The 14,274-nt window shown below is 42.3% G+C and overlaps 2 protein-coding genes across 2 annotated transcripts in view; both read left to right on the forward strand.

Annotated features, from left to right (window-relative positions):
• Positions 1-9,644, forward strand: part of LOC139684625 (lipoxygenase homology domain-containing protein 1-like) — a 102,557-nt gene extending 92,913 nt beyond the window's left edge. Inside the window, exons 28-32 of the mRNA XM_071580755.1 lie at positions 3,556-3,718; positions 6,423-6,577; positions 7,412-7,621; positions 9,569-9,578; positions 9,622-9,644. Of these exons, the coding sequence (XP_071436856.1) occupies positions 3,556-3,718; positions 6,423-6,577; positions 7,412-7,621; positions 9,569-9,578; positions 9,622-9,644 (561 nt within the window). The remainder of the gene's footprint in view (positions 1-3,555; positions 3,719-6,422; positions 6,578-7,411; positions 7,622-9,568; positions 9,579-9,621) is intronic.
• LOC139684523 (lipoxygenase homology domain-containing protein 1-like) overlaps positions 9,630-14,274 on the forward strand; it is a 53,816-nt gene continuing 49,171 nt past the window's right edge. The window contains exons 1-2 of the mRNA XM_071580559.1: positions 9,630-9,692; positions 14,061-14,269. Coding sequence (XP_071436660.1) covers position 9,692; positions 14,061-14,269 — 210 coding nt within the window. The 5' untranslated portion in view covers positions 9,630-9,691. The remainder of the gene's footprint in view (positions 9,693-14,060; positions 14,270-14,274) is intronic.

Raw genomic sequence — 14,274 nt, forward strand, 5'->3', positions numbered from 1 at the left:
AGAATCATGAAACTGTTTAGGTTGCAGAAGACCTCTGAGATCATCAACTCCAACCATTCCTCCACCACTAACCCATGTCTCCAGGTGCCACATCTACACGGCTTTTTAAATCCCTCCATGGATGGGGACTCCAACACTGCCCTGGGCAGCTGTGCCGGGGCTGGACAACCTTCCATAAAGCAATTGTTCACAATATCCAACATAAACCCCCCCTTGTGCAACTTGAGGCTGTTTCCTCTTGTTATGTCACTTGTTACCTGGGAGAAGAGAATGACCCCTACCTGTCTCCAAATTCCTGTCAGGGAGTGGTAGAGAGGGAAAAGGTCTCCCCTCATCCCACTCTTCTATCCTGCTATACAGGCTTCTTCCCAAGCCAATACACTCTAATTTTTTGTCATGATCACCTTTTTGCTAGTTTGTCATTATCAAACCCTCAGTGTCATGCCTTAATCCTTGTCTCGTACAACTTTATTAGGTTAATGAACAAATTTACGTTGTTTTCAGAGATATGTTCTTGGTCACAGGCTAGGTAAGATGAAGAGGGTATGGAAAGGTACAGAAACCAAAGGAAAAGAGGTTCCTGGTCTACCTCTTTCTACACTGACTGTAAACTGAGCAATTTGGGAAGTGCTTGAGAGCTTCATGTCAGGTCCTCTTCCATTTGCCCAGAAAGGGTCGAAGGGCTGGACCCCTCTGCAGCAGCTTTGAAGGGCAGATGAAGAAGAACCTGAAGGTGGAGGAAGGGAGGAAAGCCCTGAACAACTTAAAAATGGAGAGATTTACAATTCTGCTGATCTTTTGATTATGGCATGGGAAAGAAAGAAGAAAGCAGAGCGCTGCATGATGCCGCTGATCAGCCGCAGGATATTATGACCTGCCACAGGATAGCAATATGCTGCTGCCAAGGCTTCTAAAAGCTGTGCTACCTGATTAGACTGCTAAAATGTCTAGATGTATCTGTAATGCTGCAAAAGAAAAATGAGGTCAGTAACTTCTCAGATTAAATTGAAAGCACTTGGGTAGGAAAGTAGGATTGTTGTATGCTGAAAAAACTCTGCCTTGGCATGCCAATTATATTTGATAATTATGTTTCATTTGTTACAACTTGGAGAAGGGAAAAGCATGGACTTTTAGCACATTATATATCCTGCTTCTAGGTTAGGGCCAGGCTCAGATTCTAACAAAACAAATTCTGTTCAGGGCTTAAAAAACTTTACTACTGGTAAAATAAACCAGTGCACTTTATGTCACGCAAATATTAATGCAACCACTAAAGAGGAAAGTCTATTAAAAACTGTGGCAGTGACATAGTGATTAACAGCAATGATACAATTAACTCCTGCAATAACTGCACTTTATGCCCCACTGTGCAGTCCCTTGAGATCCTAAAGAACGTATTACCAAATAAACACTGTTCATATCAATGGTACGTGCAGCCAACAGTATGAGTGTTTTGGAGGAGTTTGAAGCTTCACTGAGAGATGTGACTGAAGTGGGATCTCTATCAGGAGAAGAGAGTTTCAGCACTGAAGGATTATTTGTGAAAGTTCGCTCTTCCCAGTCTGTAGGTGTGGAGATCAAAACAGTTCATTGGCTCAGTGCATATGAGATAATACAGGATAATTGGTCAGAGAGCCAGTGCAGAAATTAGGAGGCAGAAGTTGTGGTCAGTCATTAGATGCTGTATTCTGCTTGTACAGCACAAATAACACTTGAAAGTAAAAGATTTGAAATTTCCTGAAATGCTGGTGGTGTTCTTTGACACCATTTAATATGTCACACTCCAAACCTCCTTATGGAGTTAAACATTGCAAATCTGGGGTTAAACTGCAGTGCTACAGGGAGAAGCGGAGAGGAGGAGAAATTATGTTTTATTGCCAGCAGCACATTTGGGCTGTGTGGACTCAAAGATTCTGATGCAGACTCAAGACAGCCACACAAGCCCCTTGGATGGATCCAGATCCCACAGAACAACTTCTCTGGGATCTGTGTGTTGTGATGCATTGACCTGTTCGTTCCAGGTGAGCTGTGGCTGGAGTGCACCTCTGCTTTTCATTGCACAACCTATTCCTCCCCAATGATGTTGTCAGGGTGGGCAGGATCTGGCAGTTCCAGGCAGCACAGTGCTGTGGTCCACAGTGATAACAATGTTCAAGATTGCTACAGTGAGAGCTATTCCCTTCTCTTACTGTATATTAATATTTTAATACTTATATAGTAAAAATCGTGATGAAAGGACCCTGTATTGTGTTGATAAATAATCACAACAGAGTAGTTAAAGTGGAAATTATTCATGACGAGCTTCTACGAGAGAGCTGGGGCAGGACTTTGGGGAAGGGCATGAAGGGACAGAACAAGGGGAAATGGCTTCAAATGACAGAGGTCAGGTTTATATTAGCTACAAGGAATAAATTCCTGGCTGTGAGGGTGGGCAGGCCTTGGCACAGGTTGCCCAAAGAAGGTGTGGTTGCCCCATCTGTGGAAGTGCCGAAGGCCAGGCTGGACAGGTCTTGGAGCAACCCGGGCTAGTGGAAGGTGTCCTTGCCCATGGCAGGGAGTTGAACAAGATGAACTTTAAGGTCCCTTCCAAACCAAACCATTCTGTGATTCTATTAACATATATTTGTATGTTATACATCAAAGTGATGGCACACAGATTACTGGAAAGAGCAGGAAATCCCTACACTGTGTAAGAGAGAAAATATGAAGTTGTCAGTAAAGAAAGGGCCATTTTTTTTCTTTATTTAGTTCCTGTGAGACTAAAACTAACCTTTTTTTTTTCCCCTCTGCTCAAACTTGTGGCCTCTGTGACTTGCATCATGGCTCATGTCCCTTTCTCCATGGAGTCATAGCCTGGGGTGCCCAGCACTCAAAGCCTCCTGCATCTTCCCATCTTGGATGCCTTACAGGAGTCTGTTCTTAATGAACAGTCTGGGATTGATTTTGTTTACAGAGTGGAAACCACATGTTCTATTGTTTTTGTCTGTTTTATGATATAAATCATATTTGTTTCCACCAAAGTGAAGTCAAAACAAAAGATCAAAATTTAAATCAGTATTTTTCTCCTCTTAATAAATGTATGGGAATTGCCTCGAAACCAGCTTGAGTCAGAGAATTATAAGGCAAAAGTTTGAAATATTGAGCTCACAAAAAAAGAAAAAAAAAGGCCTGCTGGCTTCAAAGAGAATGCTGCCTGAATAAGGATTGAAGAGGGATTGCAGAGTCTCAGTAAAACACAGCTTCAGCAGGAATGGTGCAGTCCTGAATAGGAATTTACATTTAAAACTAGAAAGGGCAAGGATCTACTGGTTCATACAGCCATTCTCACACAGCCACTGGGAATACTGTTCTCTGTTGAATGTTCAGGGCTTCTTCAGCCCTCAGAAGTACTGGAGAAAATATAATTCTATAAACTATTTCAGGTTTCTGTCTACACACACACACACACATACACAGTTTGGAAATACTTGCCTGCGTGTCAGGGAATTTTCAGTGGGGAGATGCTAACATGTTAATGGTGTTTTGAAGAGATTATCCCTGTCCTGTTTACTCCAGGGCTCGGAAACTGTCACATTTCCATGCGAAAGATGGCTTGCAAAGTCTGAAGATGACGGCGAGACTGTCAGAGAACTGGTACCATCTGATATTTTTACTGAAAAGCTCCTGAAGGATGGAACACTCAAGCAGATAGAGGAAGAAGTTGAAGACCCATTGGAAGGTAATATAATCCTAGGAGTAGGTAGAGACCTATTTGTCTGATTTTTTGGAACAAATCTTTTAGTATGTGGTTCAGGCAAATGCAACACTGTTCAGTTTTCTTTCCTTTCCTGTTCCCTGGCTTCCCTTACACCTGAAACACTTCTGTGCAATAACATCATTATTTTTCTGTAGCGCTTTTATGAACCTCTCACAGACACCCTTCCACACAGACATAGATTGCATGTCTCCTTTGATGCTCAGCAAAATTCTTACATCTTGTCTTCCAGGTTGTGTTAGTATCTCTTGACTATCAGCTACACCTGTCCTGTGCACTTTGCCCCTTCCTTTCCTACCTTGCCCTACCTGTCTGATTTATCCTTCTTTTTCCTCCCAAAGTTGTTTTCCCTGCTCCCTTTCAGGTACAAATGGACACCCTTAAGGAATTTGGACCAAAGCAGACACCTCCACCTCATTAAAGTGCCTCTGGGGAGGAGAATAAAACCTTACTCAATTCTGAGCCCATCTTATATTCAGTCAGTGTTTGGCCCTACTGGCAACTGAATCAAGTGAACAAAAATTGAATTTTCACCCCTAAATCGTTACTTCTCTTTATGTCCAGCTGTTCTTACCTCTTTTTCCTCTAAAAAAGGACCTCCTTTTCTCAGCCTGAGCTCATTCTGCCCTTGAGAGAGGTCATGAACTTTCCTCATCCTGAATAGAGCAAAAGAATTTCAGCTGCCATTTCCATTCTTGATTCTCCCATCTGGCAAGAAGATGATTCAACAGAGAAAATAATTTCTCTCACTATTTCTTTTCTCTCAGAGTCTGATTTGCATTTACAGTATAACATTGTCAGGGTGCATGTTTTATGGATTATCAGTGTTTTCCATTGCTAAGTGCCTTGCTGTAAGGGAAGTCTGGAGTCTTTGCATGGTGCTTTTAGAACAGGGAGGTGTCCTCCTCTCCTGTTACAAATTGCATGCTAGCTCCTGTGAAATTTTTCTTTCCCCCACAGAGGCAAAAGTGGTGTTAAAATCAGTCACTAAGTGTCATAACAGTGGCAAGGATTTCCCAGAGAAGTGGTGGATGCCCCATTCCTGGAAACATTCAAGCTCAGGTTGGATTGGGTTCTGATAAACCCGGTCTAGTGGAAGGTGTCCCCGACCATGACAAGGGAGTTGAACTTGGTGGCCTTTAAAGGTCTCTTCCAACCCAAACAAATTGATGACTCAACGGTTCTATGACTTTTAGATGCCTGCATGACATTTTTTTAAACTTTCTAATTTCTGTTGCTTTACCTTGCATCAGACTCCACATGTTAACTAACCTAGGTGACTCATTTTTCCTTCTAAAGGCAAAGCCTTGAAACAAGTTTTAACAATCTATGGAAGAAAATTTTGGGGTAACTGAAGGTTTCTATTGGCTGGAAGCTAGGGCTAAGTTTGGGTACTTCTGCTTTTGATACAAAATATCTGGGATGAGAATTATATCTTCTGCATGTCTGTGAGTCCTCATACATGCTGGGCAGTGACACAGCATAAATGACAGTGATGGAAAATTAGCTTATGGATCTTATTATCCATAGAACTGGCAACTAAAAGCCAAAGAGGGATGCATTGAGTAATTAGAGTATATGCTTTGCTTGCTTTGTCACTAGTGTAGCAGTTGGCTCTCAAATATGAAGCTGTACCTGTGTAGGACATATGTGAAGAAGGAAACCAGAAAAGTCAGCATTGCTTCTGGTCTGATGGACCTTCTCAGGTGATGACTTATCCATTTCTTAGAGAAATCAGTGGAAATCTTTCATGGATGACAAAGCAGAAGAGGCTCTATTTTACTCTGAAAGAAGAAAAAGACAATACAGCAATTTTCTTCAACACTGTTAATGTACATGGAATCCTAAATAAGACTTTGGGCCTCTTCCTCATTTGCATTGCTCTGGGATTTGCAAGGAGGCGTTCTCCATGGCTCATAGGCCACCAGTGTAATTAGAGTCTTGTACAGTCCCTCATTGTTTTCCTGGAGAGGATGCTTTCAGTAACTGTTTGTTTCCCTGTGTAATTGGGAGAAGAGTAGCAAAATAAAAATAGGAGTATTTAACAGGTTTAGTAAAGCACATTACTAAAGGCTTGATGAAGTTTTATTGTCTCATCATTGAACAAGCTAAAGGGAAAGGATACTTACACAGCACAGCTTCAACACTTCCTTAATTAAATACTGTCTCAGCAAAAGGATCCAGAAACCTGCTCTCTGTCTGTTTGGGGAATTTACAGAGATACATACCATTAACTCCTGTAGTATTAGCACATCTGAATCCCCAGAGTTTTTTTATGGAAGATGGGGTATTAAGGATTCACAGCATTGAATGATCTATGTCGCTTGAACCTCCATATCAAATGGTGCTGAGTTCCCTCACCTCTATCAACTTCCCACTCAGTAATAACCATAATGATTCTTTACATTTTTGACTGTGAACTGTGTGATCAAAGCAACACACAGGCTTTGATTAGATGGAGAAAAGGAAATTCAGCAAACTTCAACCCAGTGTTTCTCCAGTCTTTGGATCAGAAACCTGAAAGGAAAAACCAGATGGGATTTCAAACCTCCAAGAACTGAGTGAGGAGCAAAAAATCTGGGGACCATTTTCATAGGTAAATTCCATATCTAACATAGATCTGACTAATTCAGCTGATCAGAAATCATGTCTCTGTGTCTTTCTGCAGTTCACACATACAAGATCAGCGTGTTCACCGGAGATATCTATGGTGCTGGGACAGATGCTAATGTTTTCCTAAATATCTATGGAGATCTGGGGGACATGGGAGAGAGAAAACTCAGTAAATCTGAAACAAACTTCAACAAGTTTGAAAGAGGACAGGTACAAATGCAATGGGTTTATAGCACTTTCCATTTCTCAGTCTTTAACCTAACAAATTCATGACTGTCTTTATAGTCTGAGTTTTCCTGTGAGGGATGAATTGATTGATTCCATTTACTACATTCATTACCTCTTGAAATGCTTTGTATGGATTGTCAGCTGGGTATTACAACTGACAGGCACTGCAGCAAACAGGCAAGATGTTTCTGTGAAGTCAGTGATGGACAGATTATGAGCTTGGTCCATGTAAACTGGCTCCAGCTGTTGGCTGCAGACTTGGAAGCACACAAATCCTGAAGTCTCTCATTTCCACAGCCTCTGTGCAACTGATTTGCATGTACAGAGCTGGAATTCACCACAAAGCATGATAAAGTTATGGGACCTAAACTGTGTATGTGTTTTAGAAAACAACACTAAAAATTATATTCTGTGGTCAGTCCATGAGACACATTCACAGCCTCTTATGGAGATACTTGGATATAATGATGGCAGAAATTCCTTTGTCTGGATTGTCCATACAAATCTAACTGGATTAGAAAGGGAAGTATACTTAAATTCAAAAATCTCCCAGGATTTCAGTATTCTAACTGGTTGCAAAAGTGAATTTTTTGCAGCTCCCCTCCTAGCAGAAGCAGGCTTTAAAACACTTCCCTGCAGAACAGTTTTGGCTTACAGATACACCTCCATAGACTGCTGCAAAGACTTTAGCCAAACACCGTCCTGCAACATGAAATTTAAACACGTGCTCTGTAGTCTATCCTTTTTTGCTTTTGTTCAGTAGATGATCTGTTGAGAGCTTTATAACAGAATCAACTGCTCTTGAACACTCTGCAGGAGGACACGTTTACTATAGAAGCTGTGGACCTTGGCATTTTATACAAGATCAAGATTCGTCACGACAACAGTATGTTCAGCCCTGACTGGTTTCTGGAAAAAGTAGAGATCCTGGATGAGACCACAGAGGAATCCTTTGTTTTTGTGTGTGAGCGTTGGCTCTCTAAAAAGAAAGAGGACAAAAAGATAGAGCGTACGCTTTATGAACAGGTACAGTTATGGCTCTAAGCAGATCCCACTGCTACTCTTAAAAATAAAATTATTGAATATCTGATTGAAGTCCAAGACAGCTCATTAGGGAGTTAGAGGATTTTTTGGCTTATCCAAAATGAATTTCTGATTTTCAGACAAGAGTTGAAAGTAAGGCCACTCTCAGCCCATTATCACTAGCTCTGTAATTTGCAATTTCAACAGAAAAATCAAGGAGTGTAAGTGGAACTCTTCAGATGAGAGTTCAGTACCTTGCTGATACACAGCAGAGTGTATTTCCCTGCTGCTGTCCTTATTGTGCCCACCAAGCAGATTGGTAATGGGTCCTACTTTTGAAAGGCCTGAAGCCAAAATATTGGGTCCTTTGACTTCATCCTCACTGGACTGGATGGGTTTATATTTTGAGCTCTCTATTCTGTCATTGCCAAACATAAAGCATCAGGTCTCTTTGCTATCAATCAAAGCATCCAATGTTTTATAGTGAAATGCCCTTTCTACTTGCACACTTTCTATTGCTTATCAGCGTAGTATACCTAATTGGAATTCGAGGTACATGCTCTAAGTAAAATTAGCAAACAAGATTAATAGACTTCTCTTGCTTCTATGGAGTAGACATAATAAAGCAGCTGATTATAAGTTCATTGTATTTAAGGAGTCCACTTTGCAAAATACAGTGACATTTTAATTGACAGTTACCACTGGAATTATCAATGAAATTGGCCCAGACTCCTCCTGGATGCAACAGAGCGGATGTTTGAGGAGTTACACCATGGATGAGTGTTGCCATATGGTCCCTCATAAAACTGCAGCAGACAATGCTGTGAGTGCTTGTGGTCACGCTCACCACACTGCTCATATTGGTCCATAATGAGGAAAAACAGATCACTCTTGGGTTTGTTTTTTTAATTATGTGACTCTGTAGTAAGACCTCACATTTACTGAACAATGACATCAAACACATTGTCAGTAGGCCCTCAGGTAGAATAGATCATTCTGCTTTGCAGTACTTTACCTTGTGTTCTTTGACCTATACCTATTGAGCAGCAGAAGGATTTGGGGATGCTGGTGGGGGAAAGGCTGGACATACCCCACCCCAGAAACCCCCTGTGCCCTGGGCTGGTCTCACAGCACAGACAGCAGGGCAGGAGGGGATTCTGCCCCTTTGTTACCTCAGGTGATGCCCCACCTGCAGAGCTACCTCTAGCACTGGGGAACAACAGCATAGGGATATGGAGCTGCTGGAGCGAGTACAGAGGAGGCACCAAGCTGATCAGAGTGATGGAGCAGCTCTGCTATGAGGGAAGGCTGGGAGAATTGGGATTGTTCAGCCTGGAAAAGAGGCAGCTTCAGGGTGACCTAATTATGGCCTTGCGGTGCCTGAATGGAGCCTACAAGAGAGATGGAGAGGGACTTTTTATAAGAGCAGGCAGTGACAGGGCAAGGAGGAATGCCTTCAGACTGAAAGAGAATAGGTTTCGATGGGATACTGGGAAAAAGGTTTTTACCTTGACGGTAGTGAGGCCCAGGCACAGGTTGCCCAGAGAAGCTGTGGTTGCCTCATCCCTGGAATTGTTCAAGGCCAGACTGGAGGGGCTTGGAGCAACCTGGGCTAGTGGAAATTGCCCCTGCCCATGGCAGTGGATTTGGAATGAGATCATCTTTAAGGTCTCTTCCAATCTAAGCTGTCCTGTGATTCCATGAAATCTGGCACTGCTACATACGAGTTTCCTGCTGCTCACATGGGTAGCAGAGAAAAAGCAACAACTCACCATCAAAGTCTGTTAGATCTACTTTTATTATATTATTATTTTATTATAACATACATCCAAAATGTCCTGTCAAGGTTACCAATGAGGATGACTGGTAGTAAATTACAAGTCACATTGATTTGAGCTGCACTGAGCAAAGTGGTACCTCATGATTTTCCCTTACATGCCTTCCAAACAGAGCTACGATGGCGAGCGAAACAGCCTGGATGGCTCCTCTCTCAGTGTGTCCAGTCAGGACAGCAACGCAAACCTGAAGGAGACCAAAAAATCCAGACTGGTCAAGGCAGCAGAAGAAGGCTCAAGTGAGTGAGCACACATGAGTGCTTGGTTTCATGCATGCAACCTGGTTTTCAGTGCTTGGGAAGTTGTGTTCATCCTGCTGAAGATCAAGGAGACGCAGAGCAAATTATTTTTCTTCTTATGTCATGACTCCTTTGGGAAAGGCTGGATCAGGGCTTGTGTTTCCGTGTTTGTTGCTTTTCCTATAGCTCTCTGACCCCAGCAGTGGAATAAGCCATGAATTTCATAGCAACTTCAGTGTTTCCAACCTCTTTCTTTGACCTACTCAAGATGGTATTTCATGTAGCATATTAGATATGAATTACCAAAGGTGACTTTGAATTTCTTGAGACCTTATTTTCCTCATTTGAGCCATCTTCCCTTTTCATGATGAGGTTAGCAGTGTTTCATCACCAAGGATGTCTGTTTCATATGAGCTTAAATATGATTTATTTTAGAGCCCTTCAGGTTTTTTCCTTACCACATGTAGCAGCATCACAACAGCTGTTGTGTTGGAAGGGGAGTGGGATATGGGGAGCTGAGCAATAGTACAGACAAGTTTCTTGGCTCTCAGAAAATAGCTTTGATGGAGTCTGCTCAGTTCTTTTCTGGAAGTTTGTCTGTTTTATATCTGGGCAGAGAAGCAAGGTCTGCTGAAAAGCAGCAAGTCCATGAGCTCTGAATTGAGTTTTCTGTTCAAATAACTGATGGGAAAGATTTTGTGACACTAGTGTAGGATTTCATCTTTAGACTCCTGTTTCTGAGACAAGGCAAAGCTGAACATAAAAGAAAAATCTGTTTATGGATTTCACTTTATAAAAAGTGAAATATGCCAGTCTGTGCCTGCAAAGGCCAACTTCACACGGGGAGACTAGTCTTGCTTTGCTGGCACCAATAAGAAGTGGGCAAATTGTACAGGTTTTGTCTCTGTACTGGCTGTGAAGGGAGTCTGGAAGATGAGTGTACTTTAGCAGAAGTTCATATGTATGGTTAACTTCCGCCAGCATATCAACATTTTCTTTTTAACTTCATTACCTCACAATCACATGAGGTTTAACAAGGCCAAGTGCAAGGTGCTACACCTGGGTCAGGACAGTCCCCAGGATCAGTCCAGGCTAGGGATGGGCAGACGGAGAACAGCCCTGGGGAGAAGGACTTGAGGGTGCTGGTGGGTGAGAGTGGTGACATAAATTGCAGCCTTCCAGCACCTGAGGAGAGCTACAAGAAAGATGGAGACAGACTTTTTATAAGAGCAGATAGTGACAGAAGAAGGGGGAATAGTTTCAGACTGAAAGAGAGTAGAATTAGATGGGATATTGAGTCTTTACCTTGAGAGTGGTGAGGCCTTGGCACAGGTTGTCCAAAGAAGCTGTGGCTGCCACATCCCTGGAAGTGTCTGAGGCCAGACTGGATGGGGCTTGGAGCAACCTGGGCTAGTGGAATTTGCCCCTGCCCACTGCAGGGGAGTAGAACAAGATGAGCTTTAAGGTCTCTTACAACCTATGCTTCTCATGAGTCTGTGTTTCTATGATTTATATACTATTTCCTTGACCACCTTTGTGTTCCAGGGCAAAGACTTACCAGCTAAATTGCACCTACAGTTTTTTGACATTCCACATGGAGTCTTTTAGCTTTAGATTAAGATTTTAGATGTTACAATACTGTGTTGTAACAACTAACTGGGCAGCATCACAGTTACTCTCTGTCTGTGTGCTCTTAATCCACAGCAAGTGCAAACTACTTAAACTTATCTTAAATTTCCATGTTACAAGAAGTGTAAATTACATAATTTGCCTTAGGAGTTTAAGATAGCTTCCAACCAGAACCTATCCAAGAGGACTCACACAGATGACTACTTGAACTCATTTGATGTCCAGTAGCTTGTTGTGATGTGATGCCTGGGTGGTATGTCCCACACCTTTCATCTGGTGACAGACATAATGCTGCACATTGCTTAACCTGGTCTGCAACCCATGTGTCTTTTGTAATCCCACATTGTGCTCAAATGAAAAATAAGTGATTCCCATGTTCCCATATTACTTCTGTGGTGGGACAATGGATAACATCTGCCGTGTTGGCATTCAGCGTAGTTTCACAAGTAATGGTTAGAACATCAGAATTTCCCATGAGAGCTCTTCTCCAGCAGAGCTAGGACAGTTTCTACCATCCCCATTGTGCCAGAGTGGTCTTTCTTCTCTGAGTCCTGGAGCTTGTCATCACCACTATCTCTGCTCACTGACATGGCTCCATTTAGGAAACTGTTTTCTGAAGTAATATCAGATAAGATGGACTGTGTGAACCAGGCAGCCACCTCCTTAACTGGACAAAAAGCCAGCTGCTAATGAGTTGATTAGGGAAGTGGTGTTGGGAGTTGCCTGGGAAAGGGAGTGAAGATCTGAGCAGCCCAGTCCTGACTCTGCAATGACCAAACTGGCAAATGCATTTGAGGACGGTGTGAGGATGGAGCACAAGGAAAGGTCCTCTTGGTTTGGATCCTGCTTAGGTCTGAACTGGGAACCGTGCTCCATGCTGGAAGATAGTTCTGGAGATTATATGGATGTATCCCTAAGGAAACACAGCCTGCTGTGAGGGGAACATGTACCCTCGAGCAGCCTGAACTCTGCTCTGGGACTCAAGGAAACAGGGCAAAGGGCCTGTGGTGTCCTGATGTGGCCACTTGCCCCAGGTTTTGCATTCTCCTATGTTTGGAAAAAAGGGAACTAAGATTCCCAGAGAAATAAGGCAACAGGGAAGGGAGATAAACAAATTAGAGGATCCCTTTCCCAGTTTTTCAAAGGAAGAACAGCAGTATTTCCTGGTGTGTGGTATAAAGCTACTCTATATCTCTGTATCCATTATTTTAAGTGGGAAATGTCATAGTTCTTACTTCTTTTTTTATAGATGCTTCAAGTACTTTGTTTTGAGGATTTGACATCAGCTGGAAGTGCTGAACTTAGTCTGTCACAGGAGAATGGGACAAAAACTGTGTAAAAGAAAACTTGTCCCTATTCGAAATATACTTTATTTGAAAGTCTGAAGGTGTTCTAAACATGACCCCCTCAATATATTCTTGTAAAATCTGCCTTGACTACAGCAAAACCCTTTTTCCTGCTAAATGCATTGCATATAATTATGCTGATGCACACACTGAAATGTAAATTATGCCATAAAGGGGGGAATAAATCTTGCCTAATCATCAGTTCATTTTGTGTTGGTGCACAAAGTCCTCTAATTGGGGCTGAATGAATCTCTTTGGTTTCTGCTCGGTCCAGAGGTAAGAACAGATTTGGTCAGCATGAATTTGTGCCTTCCTTGATGTTGCACATATATTCTGAGTGTCTAGTACACCCACCGTCTCAGAAATGTTGTTGGTCATTATAAAGCAGAATTACATATCAATCTTTGGTAATTTGAAAACCAACCAAATTTTTTGTCAATATCTAAACTGGTTTTTTTCCCTAAATCAAAAGTGATGATGAAGCCAGGCTGTTTTAGGTCTGTGACGAAGCAAGTTTCAGAGCTCTGAGTCTTGTCAGAACTGCTTGAACAGCCTTGCACAAATGTTCTGAGAAATCAAACGAGTATTCAGCAACTAATTCTGCACCGCCTGCTTGGCTTACCCAAATGAGCTTTTGGAAAGCCCTTGAAAAGCAGTCTGGCACTTCCTCCCTTTTAGCAGCTGAACTGAAATTTCTGAAAACCACAGAAAAACCATCTTCCCTTTCCCAAGCCTTGGCCTGAAGGTTTTTTTCCCTAACCAAAATTATTATGTAATGCACAGAATTACTGAGCAAGTTACCTTTAATACAAGGATTATTCTGTCTGCCTGGATTTGTAAAGTGATACTGAAACCCTGAGCTGCCCCATAGATCACAGCAATCCTTGAATGAGACACAAAGGAGAGCATTTGTGGTTGTACTGGGACATTCAGTCAGTGATGGCTTACCTTGGAGTCAGCATGGATTTATTTGTCTTTATTGAACAGGGAGTGTAAGATCGTTTTGGCCTAATAGCCTGTTTAAGATTTAGATGCTCAGACTCATCTTCAGGAAGGTCTCTTGGTGTCAATAAGGATTCAAGCCCTTTGCTGTTCTGTCATCCATTAGGAAGAAATCTGGACTTATAACCTTCTTGCAGCCTGTAGAGTTGTCTGGGGAAATTAACCCTTGCAGAATTCAGTCCCAAGTGTGCCATGGGAAAGTAGTCTCCGAAGCACACTTGTAACCCAACAAAGCATGATGTTATCACTTCTCCAAATGAATTCAATGGGATGTGAACCTATTTAACATGCACAACTGCTCCCTCTGATTGGATGAGTCCCTGGTTTCCTCAAGTCTCACATAAATGGGTATGTGTGAGTTTTCTGATGAATAAACGTCTGTTTGTTGCAGTGATCCCATACCACATCACCATCACAACGGGCACAGAGTATGACTCCAGCACTGACAGCCGAGTGTACATCATCATCATGGGTCCCCAGAAAGTGCAGACAGAGAGGCTGTGGCTGGACCTCCCAGAAGGGAAAGATGAGTTTGCGGATGGCTCTGTAGAGAAATTCTCAGTTTGGGGCCTGGATGTCGGAGAGATCAAAAAAGTGGAGGTAAT

This window comes from Pithys albifrons, chromosome Z (assembly GCF_047495875.1).
Source record: "Pithys albifrons albifrons isolate INPA30051 chromosome Z, PitAlb_v1, whole genome shotgun sequence".
NCBI lineage: Eukaryota > Metazoa > Chordata > Aves > Passeriformes > Thamnophilidae > Pithys > Pithys albifrons.